The 23,837-nt window shown below is 56.1% G+C and overlaps 1 protein-coding gene across 1 annotated transcript in view; it reads right to left on the bottom strand.

Moving 5' to 3' along the window:
* The window catches only part of LOC122390098 (FYVE, RhoGEF and PH domain-containing protein 4-like), a 49,863-nt gene extending 27,664 nt beyond the window's left edge, over positions 1–22,199 (bottom strand). Inside the window, exons 1-3 of the mRNA XM_043382759.1 lie at positions 20,676–22,199; positions 3,796–4,132; positions 1,511–1,679 (exon numbers count right to left, since the gene is read on the bottom strand). Coding sequence (XP_043238694.1) covers positions 1,511–1,679; positions 3,796–4,132; positions 20,676–22,036 — 1,867 coding nt within the window. The 5' untranslated portion in view covers positions 22,037–22,199. The remainder of the gene's footprint in view (positions 1–1,510; positions 1,680–3,795; positions 4,133–20,675) is intronic.
* Between the last annotated feature and the right edge of the window lie 1,638 nt (positions 22,200–23,837).

Raw genomic sequence — 23,837 nt, 5'->3', positions numbered from 1 at the left:
TGCGAGGGGGTACCTCCAACTGACTTGTGCACGGCACCCTACTAACCGGTCTCTAGCGATGTGCCAAATTTGAGCACAATCGGCCCAGCCGTTCTCGAGATCTGGAAGCGGCACCCTGCACGTGCGCACGTGCAAAATGGGTCCCGACTGACTTTTGCACGGCACCCTACTAACCGGTCCCTAACTGTGTACCAAATTTGAGCGCAATCGGTCGAGCCGTTCTCGAGATCTGGAAACGACCCCTGCACGTGCGCACGTGCAGCAGCACCCCAACTCTGGCACATGGATATGCAGTGCCTAGTGGGTGCCTACCTACATGCCAAATTTCAGCGCAATCGGCCAAGTAGTTACCGAGATATTGCAACAATTACAAAACTGACACCTCTTCGTTTTGCACGTGGCACGTGCATTAGGGGTCACTCACATGCATCGGGAATAGTCCAATACTTGGTAGAAGGAATGAAGCTACCCTACAAAAATTACCGCGTGCAAATCGGTCAAGTGGTTGCTGAGATATAAGCCTCGCAAAAGCGTCCGCACGGCCGGCCGGCCGGCCGCTCATACTCAGAAATTTCCGTTAATCTAAGGAAAGACTACGCTCGCTTCGCTCGCTCCGTACTAAACGTTAGTCAAAGTTGGTTAACGCGTATAACTGGCCAAGTGAATGAGCATGCATAAAGGTGAATTATCATATCCGGCTCTTCATTCAGCTAAAAACGATTTATCATACACTTCAGCCCATCCTCCCACCTCAGCCAGCCCATCCAGACCAGGTGGGCCCCGGGTCGGCGCGGCCGTTACGCTGGCCGAGCAGGGACAAAGGATGGCCGGGTCGGTGGCGACCACCACACGACTCCCGGCGCAGGACGGGACCCGGCTAGCTGTTCAGATCCTCGATCCGCGACACGAAACACCGATAGCGTTCGGGGCCTTTGGATTATATATTTTGAAGTGAACGCATATTCCCGGAGAGACAAAAAAGAATAAGGTCCAATAATCAGGTTGATCAGATCTTACCGAGATTTAGAGGCCGACCAAGAGTTATGGAGCTTTGTTTTTGAAACAAAGGTCTCACACGGGCGATTCAGAGCTTTGGGACGCTCCAGGTGCGAGCCCACGGGCGCCGGTTTGTTTAAACAGCTGCAGCTGTGAGCTGGCCAAGCCGGAGCTGCAGCCGTTATCTATGTTTGGCAAGCGCCGGCGCCGATCCGCCACCCGATTTATACAGCGCGGAGAAGAGACGTCACATTGTTTGGAACAGAGCGGAGGGGCCGGACGCCCACCTTTCACCAGCCGGGGCTTACACAGAATCTGCTGACTCGGTGAAATACCCCGCGGGCCAGTGTCATCTGTCATCTCCCTGTACTGATACCATCTGAGGCCGCCCATGATCGCGGACGGATGAAGGGCCGCAGTGGACAGTCGGGTGCCGCCCAGCTCAGTGAGGCGGCGCGCGCCGGTAACGAGCTGCCGTAAATTATCAGCCGCCACTTGGGCAGCGCGCCCTTACCGATCCGCGGGTCGTCCTCCCAGCTCTCCAGCCGCGCCTCCAGCTGCGGCAGCATGTGGTCCTTGTGGAACTGGTAGATGGACTTGACGTTGGAGAACATCTGCGCCGTGATCTCGTTGTTGAACATGTGGTGCGCCCGGTTCTCCTGGTCCACGCGGAAGTGGAAGATCTGGGCGGAGGAGCGGAGCGTGTCAGCGGGCCGTCGGCGACACGGATCGTTCTCAGAGGCAGTCATGACATATCTACTCGGTACTCAGAAACGATGACTGAACACCGTCTTTTTAAGGCGACAACAGAGGGCGTGGGCACAGCTAAACGGTCCAACTGGAATTATAGCGTTCAGCTAATGCGGTTCACATCACCACTAATTAGCTACGTAATACCGGTCTCGCCCGAATACTTATTACTAAGTCGCTTTCTAATAGCTGAATCAGTGCCTAAAACACCAATAACCGGCCGCGCTGTCCCCCTGTGTGACGGTGAGCCTGCCCCGGTGCAAAGTATCGGAGCAGGCCCAGCGCCGGTCTGACCGAACCCCAGCTGCACCAGTTGAGCGTACGGAGCCGAGTGCCGGTCCAGCCCAAACGTGCAGGGGCGGCACGCCTCAGCCCTCGCGGCGTGCACGGGTACCTACAGGAAGTTTGTCGGCACCGAGGTTCGCCGAACGGCACTGAATTCATTCAATTCATTTCAAACCGACTCGGCGGTGCCAGGGCCGTATTTCACACCGCTCAGAGATGCCGGGTTTTTCAACACTCCAGCATAGAAAACAACAGTCTCATTCTGCATCTAAAAAATATATATCGAAGTAGGTAGGCGGTAATTGTATTTGAGTACTGCAAAATCTTAATGCGATAGATTGCAAACAAGACGTTAGATGTAATCCGACTGGGGTTACGGAACATCTGCTTTTAAAAAGACTGAATGGAGCAAATTTCTCCAAATGATATAAATATTGTTGCTAAATACGAAGGGCAACTATATTGAGACACGAACAAAATCAAACAACGTCAGACATTGACAGCTACACGTGGCTTCAGGCGCGTAACCACGAGTCTGAAGTTACTGGGGACCACATGGAGGGCCGTGAAGACCAAATATTATATTTCAGGATCAGCATTCGCCTGAGGGGGAGAGGGGGGGGGGGGCGTTTTGGCCAGACCTGCCAGTTTTTTTGCGCGTGTAAGGAAAACCGCGACGCACACCGCCACGAAACTTGGTAGGTACCTATAGGTTATGATACCTCAATTTCGCATCATCTGTGAAAATTTTTACCCCAGGTCACCTATACGGTCAGGTCACCAGAGGTCAGCTATACCTACCAACAGAAAAATAGCCGCCTGACGCAATTTTTCTATAAAAAAAAACGCTGACGAGTTTCACCAATCAGGCGAAAAATATCCGCCGGCGTGAAAAAATATCAGCCAGAAAAATAGCCAACGAGTTTCACCAACGGCAAATGCGGCATTAATGAAACGCTAGCCTGGAAGCTAAGCCGTTGACCTTAGGTCAAAGCTAAGAGCATTACTCAGATAGGCATTTGAAAAAGCTATCGAATGCGCTTTCCCGCAGCACTGCAGCTCTATTGGTTCCTGACTTATGCGCCGATTTGTGTGAACAGTTGTCAAAGTTGGGAACAAAAGTTCGTGAAAATTTTACCTTTAGTGACCTCCAGTGACCTCAGCAATGACCTGATAAAACATGACATAGGTAATTCTGGAAAGATACTGTAGTGAGCTCTCTGTTGCTTTTTACCGCGTCTTTCTAGCTTGCTTACTTTCCGAGATAATCTGGTGTGGCCAAAAGCCCCCAAGCCCCATGGCGAAATTGGCTGAGGGGCCCACCCGGGCGTTGGCTAAACAAAGCATCCATTGTTCTGTCTTCCGTTGACTACATATTACTCTTCACGTCGATTTAGAGACAATATTTGGCTATTTAAACAAACTGAGGAGGTCATCGGTTTTACTGGGGACGGTCCCCAGTAACCCAAAAGTTACTGGGGACCGGTCCCCAGTGTCCCCAGTGGTGGTTACGCGCCTGCGTGGCTTTGGAGCGTGACGCGACGGTCTATTTCTGCAAACACTACAGATGCCTATCCAATCTCATATTCGTGGGATTACCTCAGCGATTACACGCCATTCCAAAGTGTAATCTTTTAAGCCTCCGAACAAACTTTCGACATAGCGTTGTTTGAGTGGTACACACCCAAGTTGTCAGAAGCACCTCACTGTCCCCTCCCTCCCCACTGACCCCCACTGCACCGCCAGCGGCGCCGACCGTCTCACCTGGTCGATGAGGTGCAGCTCCTGGACGTACTTCCGCTCCGTCACCATCAGCTCCTGGGCGATCTTGTGGAGCCGCTCGCGGCGCCGGCGGGCCTCCTCCTCGGCCTCGGCCACGTCGTCCCCGAGCTCGGCGAACCGCTCGGCGGCCGGCTCAGAGGCCGCCTCCGACGGCGCCTCGGACGCGCCGTCGTCGGCCGCCTCGAGCGTGAGCGCCGGCTTGTGCCGCCACTGCAGGTGGCGGCGGCGCGCCGGCGCCGGCAGGTAGAACTCGTCGTCATCCGACTCCGACTCGGAGACCTCGAACGTGTCGGCGAACGAGTACTGGGCGCCGCTGAACCTGCAGGAACGGACAGGGACGGGTCAGCAGGGGTGGACGGTCGGCGCACTGCAGGCGGAGAAAAGATCAGTCACGAACGGACGATGCTCGTCGGGTTGTTGTGTCAAAAGTACAACCGGCGAGGGTAATCTTAAGATATCCGCGCTTGGTGTAAATCCGCATATGTTTGGTTTGAGGGTAAACTGCCTGGAGCTTCGTGTCGATACCTCAGATTTTATCTCGCGTCGATAATCTCGTGTTTGCAAAAGCGGCCACCGGTGGCTGTTATTTTCCAGTTTGGTTTCATTCGACGATAAATTTATCCAATCGTAAGAAAGCACCTATACGCAACCTGAAATAAAGGTGTTGGCATAGTGAGGAAACGCTATATATGCGCAACACAAAAGAAAACGGAAGAACGAGTAAATGTATCAATGTACCGAGGTATGAGTGGATGAATTGATAAACCGAATGAACGGCGATGATGGTTCACGAAGTAGCCGTTTTCTTGCAGTGTGTCGACTGCGCCGTCCTTCCACAATCCACAGTCGGCTGCCATTGTCCCCGGGGTGTGAATCCGCTGCCGGTGCTGACTCGATGTTTGTTTACCAGTCCGGTAAGAACCGTCCGAACGACCCGGCCGACGCTCCGACCCGCCCCGCGCCCGACCGTGCTCGTGTGTCCCTGTGTGTATGTGAGTATTTGAGTGCGCAGGTGTGTTTTGGTCCGCGTCAGAACGTCGGCAAACACATTTATGGGTATTTGTTTTCCCTTTTGCGCGTGCTGAGAGGCTCCTTTGAAGACTTATTCGACTTTCTGGAGAGCCAGGCGCGGGCGGAGTGACAAACGTGCAGCGGGCGACCATTACGCCGGGCGGGGGCGGCACTCGGCACCATATGCATGCAGCATGCACATTGCACACTGCAGCTGCACAGTGACGTCATCTGCACTTCCTGTGTTCCTCGAACTGGCCACGCAGTGCCCGCACAGCGCGTGACGTCAGCCCCGTCCGATCAGCGCGGCGGCGGCCGCGGCGCAGTCAGCGGCGCCGACATTCAGCGCGCTCCGTGACCTCAGCGGTGAGCAGAGTGGGCGGCGGCGCCCGGCGGCCCCCGTCCGCAGGTCCTCCGCGCAGCGGCCGCCCCGGGAGCCGCCACCCCCGCGCCAGCGCGTCACAAGGCTCTTACGCGACCTCCACGTAACCGGCGCCGTCTGCCGCCGTCCGCCAGCTAGCGGGGAGCTGACTCAGCCGGGCGTTCTGGATCGCTCGGAGACGCGGAGAGCTGTGGCTGGCCGTATATAGGTAGCTGCCGCAGCCAGCCCGAGCGACGTCAGCCTATCAATGCAACAGTGAATGTGCTGCTCCCTCGCAATCAATGCATTGCTGAAGAGCCTCAGAACTCAGAAGGCCGAACTGGTCTGGAGACGAGAAAGAGACACATACGTAAGAGCCAGGGGAAGAGAGCTGTCCGTTGTGTTTGAGATGCTGCACAAGCACTTAATTGTGATCAACTGGAACTAAAGGAGGCATGGTCGAGACGAATCGTCGTTCCACGACGATCACCATTCGTTAGGTAGGTAAAACAATGTATCCATTGCAGCAAGAATAGTTGTGCCTCGCAATTCACATCTATGACGTTACTTCGGTGCGAAATATGAATTCTAACCACGGCGTATGATTTCTGTTTGCCCCAGTTCCACGTCCACATTAAGTGTTTATGAAACATAGCGGTGACACGGTAAAAATTGCTTCTTTCGCTCGATCCACATCACAGTCGGTATGTCCGGCCTGATGGGACTCGTTCCGTTTTGAGGAAACCATAAATCACTCCTCGAAACCTTATTACTGCGATACCACAACTGGCGTCAAGGAATACGAACCGTGGACTGGGCCTCTTCATGCCAATTTACCAGACTGGAATTCGCCTCAAGAGCGTGCAAGCAGCCTTATCAGTGTCGGCGCCCCGGGGTCGCACAATAGGTCAACCCGATACATTTGGTTTAATTTGAGCCGCACGTAGGTATTTTGTAGAGGGATAATTGCCCAAAGTTGTGTGCTTACATTCGTACACACTATTGAACTGTCTTGTGTTTATCGTCGACAGCTTTATCAACGTTGTCGTGAGCAATATCCCATACCTGCTACATTGCATGATTAAATCGAGACATCCAGGCATTTAAACGGCACGTGCACTGTACCACACTTTTCAAAGTTTAATGCAATGCTTTAATATTACAAGCCGTGTGGTTCAAGGGGTGTGGTTAAACACGTTGAACCACACGGCTGCTGACGTCACTATCATATAGTTGTGAGCTTTTTGGCAGGTATGGGAAACACCTTCCAGCCCTAAGGCCGGGAATTCAATAAATGTCACCTCGCTTTTTTTTAGCAAAATCACCTCGGGCCTAACGGCCCTCGGAGTTTTCGCTAAAAAACCTCGGTGACATTTATTGAATCATCCCGGCCCCGGGCAGGAATATATTAAGACGGGACATTATGCCGACATGGAGGGTTCTGTGTCTTAGGCGATTGTATCAGCCGCCTCTCCGTTCCGACTGAGTCTCATATTCGACCGTCGTTCTCAGTTATTCGGCCAAGTCGAAAAACTAGCGGTCCGTCAACTCGATATGTCTACCTATTTCATGGACTGGAACGTGTTTGATTGAGCGTCGTATAATAGATACCTATCGTGATCGTCATAGGCGTTTTATACACCTCTCATTAGCCGACAGATATGACCCACACACCTCAGCGCCGATCGCAGTTCAGTACGCCGGTCTCACCAACGTCCACCATGTGTCGCGTTGGACGCTCGACCGCCAGCAGTGGAGCTGCCTAGTGCCTAGCCCGGGACGCGCGGTGCCGTGCCTGCGGTGACATCACACCTCTGTGCCACCGCTGCACCTGACGGATCGGCCGCCCCGTCCGGCACGAAACAACAGCCGTCAACCAACACCTGCAGGCTGCCGAGTCCCCGACCCGCCCCGGACAGACCCAGCCTGGCAGCATTCATCTCAGTCCGCGCTTCCGGGATGGTCCACAGACGGCTCTTGGCGGGCCTCCGCGGCCCTCGGAACATTCCAGGCGGAGCGCTGAATGGCCCCGGGGCGCCATCGACGGCCCACGCAGGCCGCCGCGGTGGGCGGCGGCGGCCCGCGGCGCGGCTGGCGTCACCAGCGTGACGTCACACAGGGGGTCACCAGGGGGGGGGGGGTACGGCGGAGACAGGTCGGCTGAGCCGGCAGACACCGGCCGGCACGCCGAGCACGGCAAACGGGGCCGGCGCCGGGTTATTTCTGCCCGGCGCCGCACAGAGCGGCCAGGTGACTCAGCCGACGGGAGCCGGCACACCGCACAGTGGGCCGATATGCCATTCTAGCGCGACAGGGCCTGAATCTTCGAACGGAACCCTTGGTTTTTCGCGAGAAATTCGCGTAAAAAGCGGCCGATCGCAACGAAGCTTTCAGTACCCTCGCGATAACTACTTTTACAGCTAACCTGAAAATTTCATGACCCTGACTTTAATGATCTTTGACCTGTGACCTTCTTTCGAGACCATGTTTGGCCGGAATCGCAATTCAGCGTATGTTGGCTCACATTAGCCGCGGGTTTGCAGTCTTTTCTTGGTTTAAAGCGTCCAAACATGGGATATTATGTTGCTCCCATGCATTAGGGTGGGTGTCAAAGTCACCAGAAGGTCAGGTAAGGTCATTGACCTTTGATGACCTTGGTTCACTTTTTCGAGTTTTACATGTTTCTAGGCTAGTTTTTGGAGCTGAATTCGAATCTAGCAACCATTTGAACATTTACTATGTAGCTTTGGTGCCTTCGTAACATGTTACAAAGCTGTCAGAGGCGGTTGCCACCTACTGCAAATACCCGGCAAACCCCTTACTGGTTGACCTGACCTGACCTGACCCGACCTGGCCTAAATGTATGAAGACATCATCTATGATCGTAAATAACATTATATTCGTGATCAGCACCCAAAAAACCCATAGCAGCCACCCTTTACGACGTTCTAACAGGTCCCAATTTTCCCGACTTTTGGGTCATTGACCTGACCTGGAAGGTCAACCGATGACCTAGGACCTTACAATTGGGCATTATCAGCTTCCTCTTGTCACGGGCAACGCGCTCGTCTTTTCCGCGAAGCTCTAGCTCGATCAGGGGCGAAACGACGGGGGGGTCCAACGGACCCCTTCTATACGTTCGCGGCTAAAAAAAACACCACTAGGGGCGAGGGTTAAGCCAAATCTGAGGGCTCATTTCAGAAAGACCGCTAAAAGAGCAGTTGAATGCACTTTTCCGCGACGATGTAGCTCTATTGGTCCCCGAGGTAAGGGCCGGTTTTCGAGAAATGTTGATATATGCAACATTTTACCTTTGATGACCTCTGGTGACGTGACCTTTGACCTGACCTAGAAATGACTAATTACTCCATCTGGAATTTCGGGCGCTCTTTCGAATGCCACTTACTAGGTACGTGTCGCTATGTGGCCCAAGAGCCGAGTTAGAAGGGGAGTGTTCAATCAACACCTCCCGGCCCGGCGCGTTTGACGCCGAGCACCGGTCCGGCGCGGGTTGATGTTTGGCTGCTACATCCAAAGTCGCAAAAAGTCGCAAAAAATGACTGTTGGATCTTGTAGTGCAATGAATCATTGACATGTAGCGAGATTTTCGAAGCGGTACTCTGCGGTACTTTTTTTAAAAGTCTATTTGTGTGTGACATCAATTATGTGAAATTCTATTTTCGTCTTTAAATCTTTGCGGTGCCAATACATCATAACCAAGTAAGAGTTCGCCATTTTCATGTGGTTATGTGTGTTCTGCAGACCCGGAGCTATCGTTTGATGTATATAAATGTGGAATTCCTCCTCAAATTGTGATTGTTTTCGTGGATCAAAGATACGTTGTCGAAGAGTGCGGGGGACGAGTTCGGTCCAAACGATTCCGAAGTTCGTGTTTAAGCTGAGTTTTCGCCATGAAATAGCAATTGTGTTGGAAAACAAAGACCACAGCAATGTAGTATGATCATTTTTGAAGAAATTGGTATAGGTTTCATTGCACATCCACAAAGTTCGATTTTTTTACCCATGTCGTGCTAGACCTGGCGACCGGCCCAGTGTGCACCGGCGGGCCGTCTGACCACACCGGTCATCTGCCACAGGTCACCGCCGGCTACCGGTCGCCGGTCACTGGTTACAGGGCACCGGCCATGGCAGGTGCGCCGTCTGTCCTACCGGCCGAGACCCATAAAATCTCACGGTAAGTCCTTCTAATCTCCGTGCGGTTCCTCGTATACCGTCAGGAGCGAGCGCTGGGGCAGTCCGGTCTAGCCCGATCCGACGCCGCTCTGCATCTGTCCATCACTTAGCAGATCATGACGCGTCTCGTAGGTCGTCATATCAATATACGAGGGGGCGTGACACAGCAAAAAGCCGACTGAACCTCGTCATTTTCCGCCTCCTCACACCAGCCATACAGTAGCTTCTACAAGCACATGTAATTGGTTGGCAGCTCATTGTGCCGTTTTCACCGTGTTACACATGGATAGCTGTGTCCGTTCACTGTGCAGTGTGCAATGGATGGGTATCTCCACCCCCACCCCTGACCGGCGCGGGCGCTGCATTGTGACTGCGCGCTGAGCTGACGGCCGGTGTTTAGACGTGTTGCGGTTTGAACTGCTGACACCGTCCGTCCGCGGTGTAACGTTAGCCGCGATCAATGGTCTGCCAGCCGGCGTGCACCTCCACGGGGCCGGCCGGGTCCCGAGGGGAGCGTGGAGCACCCGCGCCGCCCCTCCGCGCGACCCTGCAGATCGATCGGAACACTTCCGGGAGCGGCCGACACCCGCCGCGCCGGCTGCCTAGTCGAAACGCTCAGGTAAAGGCGCCATAGGTGCATTCGTGAATGGTGATAGGCAGCCAGACGTGTTTTCCAGTAGCCATTTTGGCTTCAAACTTGCATGAAAACTGCATATGAAAAAGGAACTGCAGGAGAACGGGCAAAAGTCAGTGCAAACTGCAAGGTAACTCGGGCATGATGCTTTATCGTTGAATCTGCTAGGCTTCTATCGTCGACATTAATTCGATGTGCGGGGTGCACGCTAAAGGAGCAGATAATTTTTTTCAGATCGTGACAGCCAGGGCTGGTCCATTTCAAACTCCCTTATGACATGAATTCAAGTCGATACTCGATCAGTAGTCGATACTTGGAATACAAGACGAGGCAATGAATATGCCGTTTCAGGGATAGTGAGATGACAAGATTCATATATTCCGGTATAACGTGAATCACCATTCATTTATAAGGGCCCGTTGCTGCGGACAGCGGAATTCTAGAACCGGTCGGTGACAAAAACTGCCGACAGTTATCCGTCTGACCGCGCCGGCCGGCGGTCGGCGTCTCTCGACGACATTGTAATTCTCGACCAATCCTGGAGAGCGGACGGCATAGTTCTGGTTGTGTCCCAAGAACCGTTTAAATCATGCAAATCGTTCAAATCATAAAAGAATGTGTGCAAAGATCGGCATTGACATATATTCCTATCCGGGAATCGGGATTCGGTCGTCCGTGCCAATGCAAATATATGCAACTCCTGTCATGTCTGGTCAATGACCATTTTACTTCATTTCATCAAGGGGAACACCGCCGCTGTTTCGCTTTGCTCTAGTCGACGCCTCCAATGCGTCTAATGAAAGTCTGGAATAAATACCGCTACAAAGTTTTCATCAAACCTCAAAAAGACGCCTTTGTAAAGAATGTCTTATCCGATGCCACCGGATTAACTCATCCCGTTACTGGTCTATCCCGTCGTCTGAGCTAGCGTGGCTGGTGGAACACGACAGACTCCGAAATATCACTGAAATCGGTCCGTGCAGCTCTCTGCGCCACAATGCAGCGGATCAGGCGTGTTAACACCGCACTTGGGCCGGCGGCGGCGCTCTGACTGTGGTATTCCTTGGCCAGGGGCATCGATAGGTAGGTATGAGGTCCCCGTATCGAGGCATCGCACCGCGTCGTCCACCTGACTGAGATGCGACCGTCTGAAGCGCAAACAGCAGGCCCCGTTCGGAGAGACGGTGGCAACCGTCTCCGATGGGGGTAGAGAGGGTGAGGTGGTGTGGTGAGCGAGCACCGAGCGGGTCCGAGGGTTCCAAAGCCATGAACGGTTGGTGGGCCCAAATATCGGCTCACCTGACGGCGGACATGCGGCCTCATAGTTAGGTCCTGGGAAAGACGAAGTCTCTACGATGCACTGGCGAGATAAAGGGTATAAAAGGCACACAGTCGTGCAAAGGTCTGATAGAAAATGGGAGGCAACAATCACCGCGGACAACCCAAGAGGAAACTGATAACAATAATTGAAGATAACGGTGTAGAATGGAGGAAAAGGAAAATAAAGACGGTCGCATTCCTCCGATCAATGCAGACAATGCGGAGTCATCATTATTTGCGCCGTAATTCACATTCTGTCCGGATCCATAGCACCCTTGAATCCCAACATACGGCACGAAGTGTAACGAGGGCGAGACTTATTGACAGTGAGGCACCTCTAACACACTAGAAATCGTGAATCGACCTTTCTCAGAGCAGCCCGGCTCTCCATAAGTGTCTGAGAGGGCCACACCTCCCAAACAGAGCTGCACTACGTCACAGGCCCAGCGTTCCTGCGCCGCTGAGTCACAGCTGACAGCGCGCCGCGCTGACCGGCGCCGCCGCCGGCTATCGCTCCGAGACGGACCAGACCACTTCCCCGACCGGCACACCGACACGGCGCGAACGGGGTGGCTGCAGGCCGCCCCGGGAAACGGCTACAGGCGCTCCAAACATTCTGATGATAGGAGAATAAAAACATGTTTGCATTGAACGATGGCATCACGCATCAATATGGATTGATACATCGAGGCGAGCTCTAATTTTCGAACCGACGCAGTCGGTCAACCCGCTGGGTCCTAGTGTGAGTGCATACCCGTTACCGTCGGGGTGTGCCGTGGAACCTTGTGACACCAACGGTTCGTGGAAAGCTCCGACCCCGGGGTGCATACCCGAGACCGGACGGCGGTTCGAGCGGACGGTATGCAGGCCGACGCGGTAGCCGCCCCATTCGTACCCGGTGGCCCGCTCCAACAGCCGCGGTTCCGAGCGGCGACGGGCCGGCCTCCGGCCTGTCGTCGCCCACGACCCGTGACCGCTCGACCGACAGCGAGTCGAGCCGTCAGTCAGCGGCGCTGGCTGCTCAGTGCTCAGTACGGCAGATATCCGAGGGGCAGACGGCAGCGCAAGGATCGGCATGGTGCCACACAGAAGCCGGCTCTCGTTAGAGCCCGGGGTCTGGCAGACTGGGGTCAGACGAGCAGCAGATTCCGCTGTGGCGGCGGCTCCGGACAGGCTGGAGGTAAACACTGGCACTGTCTGTGCATTAGCCGGGGTAAATCACCGCACGTAACGGCCGGGTGCGGCCCTGCAGCGCGCCGCCCGGCCAACACAGCGCGGCGTGGCGGTAACAAGGCCCGTTTTACACACATCACTCGGCGGCGCCGGCCGCGCTGGCAGCCGTCAGAAGCTGTCAGAGCGCCTGTCGGACTGTCAGGGCCTCTGTCAGACTGTCAGAGGCTCAGGTAGCGGCTGTTGGACCGTGGAGTGTCCGACCGTCAGAGACTGCGGTCAGAGAGGCCCAGTTTCAGGAAGGCCTGCTAATTTAACCGTTCAAACGACCTGCTCCATTCTGGTACGGTATGTTGTGTGCCCTGTTGCACTATCCTCTCACCTGCTTTCTGGCCGTCGCACCACAACTACACAGACGTGCCGCAGCGACCACAGAAGGGCGTGACACACCGGCCACGGAATAACGTGACACGGCCCAGAACACGTGCTGCGCCACGGGCCCGGGGCGTCACGTGCGGACACGGGGCGTCGGACTCTCACCGTGCTGGTCTCGAGGCCACGCTGGCGGCGCTGAGTGGCTCGGTGAAAAGGAAAGCCAGCGGTGCGCCAGTTCGAGTACTGAGCGGGTCGACAGCGAATGGCACAGAGTCTTGGGAAGACCAGCACTGGGCGCAAGGTGCAGCGATATGTATTAGAGACGGCGGCATTGCATGACATGCACGCCTATCATTCGTAAAAGTACGAGGCAGAAACACAGGGAAATGGGGTCCATTAAAGATCATGACAACGATCCATAAAATGCACATACCAATCTTCCCGTTCAGGTATATAACTCGGTTATCATTTTAATCGGTTAAATCGGTTATCAGAAGCTTCATGATGCAATACGAAAACTGAAGATTGAGACATCAGCATTGTCATCCATAACTGGACAATACAAATGTATCGTGTATGCCGTGTAATTTTACAGATAAGCACACAGGTAAAACACAGCGCTCAATTCAAAAGCAATTGCTCATCGGTTATCGATAACCATTTCGATAACGATGAACCTAACGGATCCACTTAACTAGATTACCTCCAATCATCAGAAGATTACCTCTGATGTCTGCATTGCATACCGCTCGGTTCCACTCATTCTCTCACAACGTGTCCACTGAGTGGAGGCTCCCCGAGTGACGGTCCGGGTGGACTCACTGTTCCTTCCCGCCCGCCCACGACCCGTCCCAGCCCGTCACACTCAGGGTCGAGTCATCGCGGCAGCCTCACGGTCTCACGGGCCCATCCACACACAATGGTGCGCGGAATGGCGTCCGTCCACTCAGAACCGAGAACGGCGCGTCTGTCTCGCCCCAAGGGTGCTACGAGCCCCTTGATCGCGTAATCCTCCTCATGAAGAGGGGAAGAAATACCTTTGAGAGGATGACCGTTTATAAAATGGTTATCAATTTTAATTGGCTAGGACGCTCACACTTTGGGTGCATTTTCAGATAAGAGGCGACTTGAATGAATGAGAAATGATGCATGAAACAAATAGGTATGTACAAACCAAGCCACTGGTTACACCACGGCCAATCCGCAGCGGCACCTGTGCGGTTGAGCACGGCCGTCTCTGGGTACCCGGGAGGGGCGCATCCCCGGCCGCCTCCAATCATGAATCAGACCAGCGCCGTCTGCGGGGCGCCGACGGCCGGCAGACGGCGAATCATGGCCCGTTTACGGCCCCCGAGAGCCAGCTCTGGCCGCCCCGCTGACCGAGAGCTGACGCAAGGCTTCGGAGTCCGGACACAGCCGCCGCTGGAGCAACAGTCGGCAGCTGCGGGGTTCTCTATAGAGTCTGAGAAATATTCGTGAGGGCCAGTAAACGACGCTCGCCCTGTGGACACGTCAGGGCAGCAGCGAGCGACGGCCGTGACAGACGGCCACTGGCAGTCGCATAACTCAGGTTGGTGTCGAGAAAATCGTATCGATAAGAAGTATCTGATCAACGATCGGGGTTAGTTTTGACAGATTTGACAAGATTAGCAGTATGGCTTACAGTCAGCTACCAGCTGCCAATTGGGAGATTCAGGGAATTGAGCAGAGAGCGATCGACTGTCGACAGGAGGCGGAACGATAAAATATGAAAACCGTCCGGATAGGGATGCACTAGAGCGGTTGACAGTGGTAGGACAAGAGATGGGGCGGTCCATCCGTCCCCAGTGCATCTTGCACAAGCGCCGCGGCCCCCGTTCTGCAGCAGGGGCGGGGTCCGATGGGCCGGCGAAGGGGAGGCCCGATCGGCCGGTTGTGGTAACAAATGACGCGCTGCTGAGGTGCCGGTGGGCGCGCCCCGCCGCGCCGCTGACACCGTGCGCCTGCCAGCGGCCGGCGGGGGCCGACAGCGCGCTGGGGCGCCGCCAAACACAGCCCCGGCTGTGTACCGGACACCGGGCCGACGGTAAACTGCCCTCCCCCGAGCCGCCCTCCTCTGTGAGGAGACAATGGCCGGCAGAAGCTGTGTACTCGCCGCCACGGCAGTCCCTGTCAACAGTCCCAGAGCAGTGTATACGGGGTTTGGGACAACTTTGCTCATCCAGGGAAGTACGACGCAGGAACTTCCAGGGGTGTCTTTAAACCACTGTTATCAATGATGGCCCAGGAGATAGTGAAATACATCGATTCTCCATCAGAAATACTTCCGATACGTTGCAATGGAAAACCACTGACGGCACTGTGACGCAAGCGCTATCACATGGCCCCGATAAAGCGGCTCGCCGGCCGCCGGGGTGAGTGCACAGCCGTGTTCGCGGGGGTGTCCTGACAGACGGCCGGCGCGGCGGTCCGCCCCGGCAGACGGGCACCGAGAGGCCGGCGCGGGCTTCTGGCTGGTGGACGGACCACCCCGCGCTACATGCACCTCAGTGCGGCCCAGCGCGGCGCCGCGGAGCCGCCCTCACTGCGTCACAGTCTCAGGTGCGGAGTGCCCCGATCGCGACTGGCCTCGCCTTCCAGCAGCAGGAAACGTATACAGGGACTGCAGCGACTGGACGGGCCCACCAGTCTAGTCTCGCCGACTGGGCTGAGCACCAGCGGTGGAGAATTTGGGGCCTGGGGGTGCTCGAGCACCCCCTGAAATTCAAAGGTTGCCATGAAATAATGCTCCAGTGGTTGCTTGCATTTCATCGACACAATTCATTTGCGTAAGGCGCGAGGATAGTGAGGCCGTTGGAAAAGCGTGCCTATATAGCTTAGTACACGAGCGTTTCTAAATTTTCATTTTGTGACCGAGACGCAGTCGAGGTCTAATATCAATATGTGCTTTACTACGCAAGAATTTGACGCTGACACTCAACAAGTGCTGGAAAAGCACCCCCAGGGATTATAACAATTATCCACCTCCAGGCTGAGCACAAACGAGTGGGCCCGCTGCACAACTTGGGCGGAGTGGAGGATCACATCAGCGTCGCCCCAGGGCCCAGGGAGCACCTGCACCTCGGAGAGCTGCTCGGGCACGGGCGCGGTGCGGCTGTCACCCTCTGTGTCGGCCGAGGTCGCGCACGGATCGCTGTCCGTGTGACACCGGAGTTGAACAGTGCAACAGAGGCTCAGTACCGGGACAGTATAAAGAGTCCCTGTACTGGGCCGCAGCAGATCCAGAGGGAGCTCGACAGTCACTATCCATGGCGAAGGCAATGCAGCTAACCGACCAGGGGCTACGGAGGCCCCGTGCAGCGACTGGCCAGGCATCACACAATGGACTTCAGTGGAACCACAACAGAGAACATTGCTCATTGGCGCAGTGAGCAGAAAACGGGCACGATCCTGCGGCAGCGCTGCATGCAGTGTCGCTGCTAGCTGGGGCGGCCAGCCGTGGCCAGCCGGTGCGGAGAACGAGCACAGCTCCGCGGAGGTACCGCGAACACGATCCGTCGCAGTGGGAAGCACGACTCCCATGGGGAAGGTAATGATATCGACGATAGACGACCAGGAAGGTGAAACGCCATGATGGATCGGAGAGACGATAAGATAAACGGTGACCTAAGTCTCAGCTATACGTGGGCTCGGCATTTACATAGCAATTAGCGCGCGGCACGGACGGGGATCGCTTCAAGGTCGGTTCACAATAGGATTATTTGGGGAACTTAGCATGACAGTCTCCACCTGCACCAACTCTTCTTTGCTTATTGCGAGCTGCGAAGCTTGCATTGCAGACTGATGGAAGGGGTAAATGTGGGGTGAACCAAGAAGGCCCGCAAGTTGGAGGTCAAAGCTCGTTGTGACATGCCGACTTTTGCCTATCCTTCAAAGCCATAGGCAAGTCAGATAACCAACGTCAGTACAGAAATGTAGCGACGCGACCAGCGAGCTTACAAAGCGGAAGAAGCTGTCGACAGATTTACCAAAAAAGTGGAGAAACCTTAAAAAAACATGTCCCATTTTTATCTCAAAATGTCACCAAATCAGCATAAAGTCAACGAAAACAACCTCAAAGGGAACCATTTCACCCAATTAACGATATCAATCGAAGCCTACGGTATAAAGTTGCCCTGTTTGTTCCGTCTCCCTGCTCCCCCCCCCCCCCCCCCCCCACCACCACCACCACAATCCCACCCGGACGACGCCGTTGCAAGCTGCTAGGGGCACACGCGCGTGCAGCCGAGATACACGTAAACATGCGTGCAGCCGACATGCACCCTGCACGGTAGCGATGTAGCGGCGGCTTTGAAGTTGCCAGTGTGTCGCTGGCCCCAGTCATATTGATTGAAGCATGGCAAACGTTTATCAATATCTATGTGCGAGCGTGGGTAACGTTCTGATTGGTACCACATTTACGTTTCGCAGGCTACTGCTATGCGCGGTGTAATATGGCCTCGTTTGTTCGAATTACTCGCACTGCTACACATAATCGCACATGTTACGATTGATCGAAAAGTTATGTTGAATGCAAACGAATACATTATCAAATGCATTACATTATCATGAAGAATACAAATCATGCTGCGCGCGTGTTTACCTCTACTCATGTTTCTTAGCACAGCCAACATGGCAAAAAAAAAAAACGGTGCGGGAAAAAACGGTCCATTCAAATTTCAAGGTGACTTTTGAATCCAAACAGGTAGGTATGTGCGAATTCTGCACGTTTAGTCAGGCCTGCAGTCAGCCTCCTCACGGCAGACGGCCGGTAGGTAGCGGAGTAGGGCACGCGTGTGCACCGTATCACTGCCGGCCCACCGGAGCGGACCGGTTCGTTCGGCCGACGTATGAACCACGCTCAGACCCTCGCCGCCCATATGCCGACCTTCATTGTGGATCTGGAACTGATCCAGCCGCCCCGACAGGCGCGGAACGGGGGCGCCGCGCCCCAGACCTGTTCCAGTCTATTGTTACATGCACTGGCAGGAGCTGAACACCTCTGGCGCGCCGCTCGTCGTGTTGATCCAGTACACGAGCCGCGTATTAGCACAGCCCTGAACAGGAGAGACGCGTCGAGCTGTCGCCCCAATTCATCGAGAACAGCGCGGCCGACAGCGGCGGCCGGGAGCCAGACTGCGCCTCCGCGGCGGCTACCGCCCGCATCTGGCCGCTGTTTAATATGCTGATGAGCCGGGCGGCTGGGTGCTACATCCCTCCTGGGGAGCTGTGGGCTGCGGTGGGCCGGCGAGCGCACACCTGTCCGCTGGCAGTCCGATGGCCGCACCGCGGTCCGTCCGACGCTGCCTCGCTGACCACTCGCACCTGGCCGCCACCGGAACGCGGCGCTGGCGTCACCCCATGACGTCTGACGGCGGCACGTCAACCCAAATCAGCCGCCATCAGCCGAGACCGGCCGTCAGTTCCTTCGAGACTCGTCAGCCAGTCGTGTCTATCAGCACTCTGTCTTGCACCGGGCCAAACGCGATTACGAGTCATCGGTTTTTAATGGGCGCCATCGCTCTCCACTGGGCACGCGAGTCCGTGCCTCCAGGGGCGGCCGGAGACGGAGCGTCCCCAGTCCCTCTGAACTCGCGGCCGGCCTGGCGAGGAGCAACCAAGTCGGCCGCGATGCGCCGTCACGGAGGGCGACCCTGGCCGGTGAGGCGCGGACCGTGGGCGTCCGTCGTCACGCAACGTCTGTCCGGACACGAGTTACGCCACCGGGCACCTGTCCATAGCCGGCCGCCTGACAGCGACAGTGTCAGACAGGCGTCTGTCGGTCACAGGGCCGCTCAGCTGCCAGCGCCGCTCACCGTCTCCGCTGGCACGGACAATGGGACAGCGGGCTGTTTGTGTACGGACCGGACCCACTTTCAGAGGCAGCGAGAGCGAGCGAGCCTGTCAGACCTAATTGGACGGACACGTGTCATAATGCTGCTGTGACAATCAGCGAAGCACGAAACGCGATACAACCGAAACGAAATTCCTCAGACATGGCCACATGGCGAAAAGATTCGCTGTCGCCTATTGGAAACGTAACTCACAATAATTCCTTGAGTAGAACATAACAAAACAGACGACATGCCGTCACGCTTTGACGGCTTCGTACTGTTAGTGCTGGTGAGCGGTGGGTCTCAGCGATTCTGTGTGTAACCAAGGCGACTTCGAACGTCAGTGAGTCTATGACTCGGTTGGCCCGTGAGTCAGTTAGTCCGTGACTCTCATTTGACTCTCACTGTGATTCCAGGAATCGGTAGGTTCATGACTCGGTTAGCCGTGACTCAATTGGTCCGTGACTCGGTTGGCCGCGTCGGTTCTCCGTGAGTCGTGAGCAGCCAGTGCTCGCCGTTCCGCGGAGGCTGGGGTCGGTGGCCGCACGGGGAACGACCAGCGGCACTCGCGGCAATCAATATCGACCCAGCCGTGCACGGCAGTATACTGTGCCCGGGGGCTGGCGCGTGCATGAGGGGGACGGAGGGGATGTATGGGGGAGTGGGCTAGGGTACGGAGCCCGTCACGGGCGTCGTAGTTGGCTTACTATGCCATTTTGAATTACAATGGATGTCGATTGACGATTGATACGAGGAATTCGAATATACATAGCTAGGCGTACGACGCACATACATACATAAGTTAGAGATATAAGAAAATGTGGATAAGTGAATAAAATGGGAACATGTTATAGTATCTAAATGTGTAGATAATCGTCTTTACAAACGATTTAGGATATCTATATTATGATTTATAAGTCGTGTTACATAAAAGTAATGTCTATACAGCTGTCTGTAGTTTTAGTTCTGTAGTTTTCTGTCCAGAGACAGAAACATAACGCTAGCCGGTCAGGCACCTACTCCTTATCACGGTGACTATACTCCTTACAAGATCATTGACTGTTACAACCACGTAATTGAAGCCATGGAACACAAACTTTCTCATGGCTTTATGGACTGTTTATTTGCGGGAACAACGAGCCCAGCTTTACAACTATGCCTATGGAGGAGCATTTTCTGCCGTTCGGCGCGGCTGGGGAGCAGGGGAGACCGGACACAATGAGCCCTAATGGACCCGTGCCTCCGCTGATGCTCGTTCGCGGCTGCCTCCGGGCGTGAAAGCAGCGCCCAAATGCAATCATCGCAGACAGTGAGCCGATTCAATTAGCAGCCGCGGAAAAGGCCGTCCAACTCAATCTGCTTATGCCCTAATTCAAGCGGCGGTGACCCAATTTGATTCGCTGGGTGGTGAGAAACATGACGACTCAATTCGTTTTCAATTTCATTTACTTTATGCTGAGTATTGTCGAATACTTCGAAGCACTGTATAAATACGTGCTTATGTTTCGTTTATCTGACCCCATCCATAGGTACTATGTATTTTTATGCTCAAGACCGTACTGTATACCTACACATGAGACTTCGTTATAAGCGTGGCAAGTCCAGAGCTGATGTTTTAGATAACGACAAGGGACTCTATTCCATAGCGCCAAAACTGGTTGGCCCAATCGCAGCATGAGTAGCAAATACTGCTCCAATATGGTCCCATGCAAATCAAACCACAGCTGAGCCACAGTCAGAAGCGGCGACTATCCCTCTCCGGTGGAGTTCACTTCATGCTGAGCCCCACCAGGTCCCGACCGGCATACCGGCCGTTCCCTTTGAAATGGCCGACCAGCCGTCTATTTCAGCCCCGACAGCGCCGGTAGGGGCGCGCCCCAACGACAGGTGCGGGGCGTGAGAGAGCGCACGAGAGGGAGGGAGAGCGGAGAGAGCGGGCACTGACCTGGGCAGGGCGCCGGCCTGGCAGCTGAACATGCTGTGCGACGTCTGCATGGACACCTGGCCGCGGATCTTGCCGCTGGGCGGCTGGATCAGCGGCCCGAACGCCGAGAACCGCCAGAGCGGGGGCGGCCGGCCGGCGGGACCGTCCGCGCCGCCGCCGCCCGCCGCCGGGCCGCTATTGATCTTGAACTGGCCGCTGCCACCCTCGGCCGCCTCGTGCGTGTACTCGAGCTGGGCGCGCGCCTCAAAGTCCTTTCCGGAACTGGTGACGGGCTGGGCCACGCCGTCCTGGTCGTGCTCGAAGGTGGCCTGGCGGACGCCGCCGCGTGCCTCCATTTCCTCCTGGACCTCGGTGACGCCGTCGGCGCCCGTGTGCGCGGCCATCTTCTGGTCCAGCTCGGCGCGCTCGGCCTCCAGCCGCGTCTGGCCGTTGTGCGCCGTCAGAGTGGCCGCCTCGTGCTGCTGGCGCCGCTGCTGGGCCACGCTGGTGGCGCCGTTCTCGGTGGTCGAGTGCGTCTCCTGCTGCTCCGAGTGGCGCACCACGTTCGACTGCGCCGGACCGCCGTCCATCGACTGGCTGAACGTCGTGTTGGAGGCCGTGCGCGACTGCTGGAACGTCTGCTGACGCTTGGACGTGACGTTGGGCAGCGGCGCCACCGCGTCCGCGCCGGCGGCCATCACGGCCCGGCCGTCGCCGGACGAGCTCAGCAGCTCGCTGGACGAGGACGACTTGGACACGACGGCGCTGGACGAGTTCACCACAGAGCTGGACGAGCTGACCGCGGCGCACGAGGACGACGAGGACGAGTTGACGACGGCACTGGAGGAGGCCGAGCTGAGCACGCCGCCGGCCGCGGTACGTCCAGCCAGGCTGCCGTTCAGCCGGCCCGGCTGGCCGAGCAGCCCGCCCGACCTGCCGGCCAGCAGGGACCGATCGGCCAGCAGCGGCGAGCGGCTGGCCAGCAGCGAGGGCCGCGGCCTGCCCAGCAGCAGCTCGGGCTCCGGGGTGGCGTCCGCCGGCTCCCGGGGCGACTGGAGGCCGTCGGCGGGCGGGCCGCCCGGCCCGGGGCCCGTAGTACCCATCAGCTGTGCCAATCGATCGTCCCCCGAGCGTCGCCTCGCGCCCAGTTTGCCGCCGTCCAGCAGCTGCTGAAACCGCAGCCGGCTGTCGCCGAAAAAGTCCTCACCCGGCTCACCGTCCGCGGCGCTCCGGCGGTGGAGCTCGGAGCGCAACTGGTCCAAGTCCATGCTGGCACGGGCGGCGCCGAGCACGGTGCGGCTGCGCGGCGACGTCGGCAGCGCGCCAAAATCACCGCCATCCTCAGCGAACAGCGAGAAACGGCCGGCGCCGCGGCGAGACATAACGGACGCGCCGCACACGGTCACGGCTCGGCGGCGGCACACCTCCCCACTCACGAACCGCCGCGCACTGACTGGAGCGGCGGCGACGGCCGGCTGCCGAGCCGCCGGCGAACGGCGCGCCGCCCATAAACAGTGGCCGCCAGACGGCGCCGCGCGCAGCGGCACAGGTGGGCACCGCGGGCCGACCTTGGCCGCGCCGTGACGTCACCACAGAGTTTGTGTGACGTGACGTCACACTGTCACGGCCGTCCCCGTGAGCAGACCAGCGAGCCGGGGTCACGGGCCGGTGTCTGGCTCCTTCCCGCCCTGCTCAGACAGTCGTCCGTTACGGCGTCGGTTCCGCTCTGTTGTTGTTTCGTCGACGGTCTGGATCCGAGCCAAGAGATGCGGTCTCACTCAGGGTTACGCAACAGGACCACAGGATCTTCACTTCGCTGCATGCCGCTGCCAGTGCAGGTATATGAGCCCGGATCGCTTCTGACCCCCGGCCCTAAAAACAGAACCGTTTCAGTTACCTACTATCTCTGACTAAGCGTTCCATCATTTCGACGTTCCATCCTTGCTCAAGATGCTAAGGCCATAACTTCATATTCAAGATCTCGTAAGTGACGCCAGGTTTTTTAAAATTAGATTTGGTCATATGAAGTTGTAACGCGTGTTAAGTGTCTTATCTTTTGGGGATGCTGGCGATAGCGATCATGGTTATTCTCCCTTGTCCCTACTCCCTACACCTGAGTAAATGCCACCGACCTTTGTCACAAGGCAGCGCGGCGAGCTAAAATGCGGCACGGTGCCGAGAAGCACGGGTTGAAGCGGTGAGTCAAACGTGTCGTCTGAGTCATCTCAGAGAGATTGGCAAACATTGGCCATCTCAGTCAGCCAGCAGTGACTCAGACGCGTCAACACCGGGCTCCAGGTAACCCAGCCAATGCCGCTGGGCCGGCGTTGGCGCATGAAACATTGCGGCACAGTATACCTTCAGGCGTTGGCTACTGCTGCCATCTATTGAGAACATTTGCGGTAAACCAGCAGCACAGCGAAAACATGACAGGCAGGTGGCGGACAGAAATTAATGTGTTTGTTTCTGAGCTGATGGATCAGGGATGGCAACAGAAATAAATATGACCGCTGCTTGTTGGGGTGGCTGTGGCGCTTTGCAATGCAACATTTAGTGAAACCTACAGCCTTCAGCACACGCCAATAAACGAGGGCCTGCCACAAAGAGGGTCGTATTTATCGTAACAAACTCGTTTGGTCAAAGTGATACAATGATACTGATCAGCGGGACCAGCATCCAGCGGTCTGCTACACCGAAACCGTCTCCAATATTAACTGATAGAAGACACTTGTCACTCCGTCTCAGTTCCATTCTTCTCAACTATATAGCTCTCTGTCCGAGCCGATAGCCGACTATAGCCGTACAAGACACAGCATGGGCTTTTTGCAGTGGCCAAGCATGACACCCTGGAGGCTGGAGAGGCGGGGATCGGGGTACTCGGCGACACCAGCCTGTCATGTCACGTCCGTCGGACAACCGCAGCCGGTCAGGTCGAGCTAACGTGACGGCGACAGCCCCGTCGGCATTCGACAGACAGGCGGGCGACAATCAGCTATAAACAAAAGAATCGGCTACATACTCGCATACTCTTGCTCAAAACGAGTACAGCTGAACGCCTCGCTGTGGACCTCCACAAACCGAGCAGTAAATCCAGGCTATCTTCACACACTACCGCCGTCTCGTTGCAGCTCTCGTGCTGCCACCTTCCGAAGGAACATTCGACACTATAGTTCCAGCTCCGCC

The sequence above is a fragment of the Amphibalanus amphitrite genome, unplaced genomic scaffold, assembly GCF_019059575.1.
Source record: "Amphibalanus amphitrite isolate SeventyFive unplaced genomic scaffold, NRLGWU_Aamphi_draft 000020F_arrow, whole genome shotgun sequence".
Taxonomy (NCBI): Eukaryota; Metazoa; Arthropoda; class Thecostraca; order Balanomorpha; family Balanidae; genus Amphibalanus; species Amphibalanus amphitrite.
The sequence above is the reverse complement of the archived record's forward strand: the minus strand, read 5'-3'. Positions and strand labels throughout refer to the sequence as shown.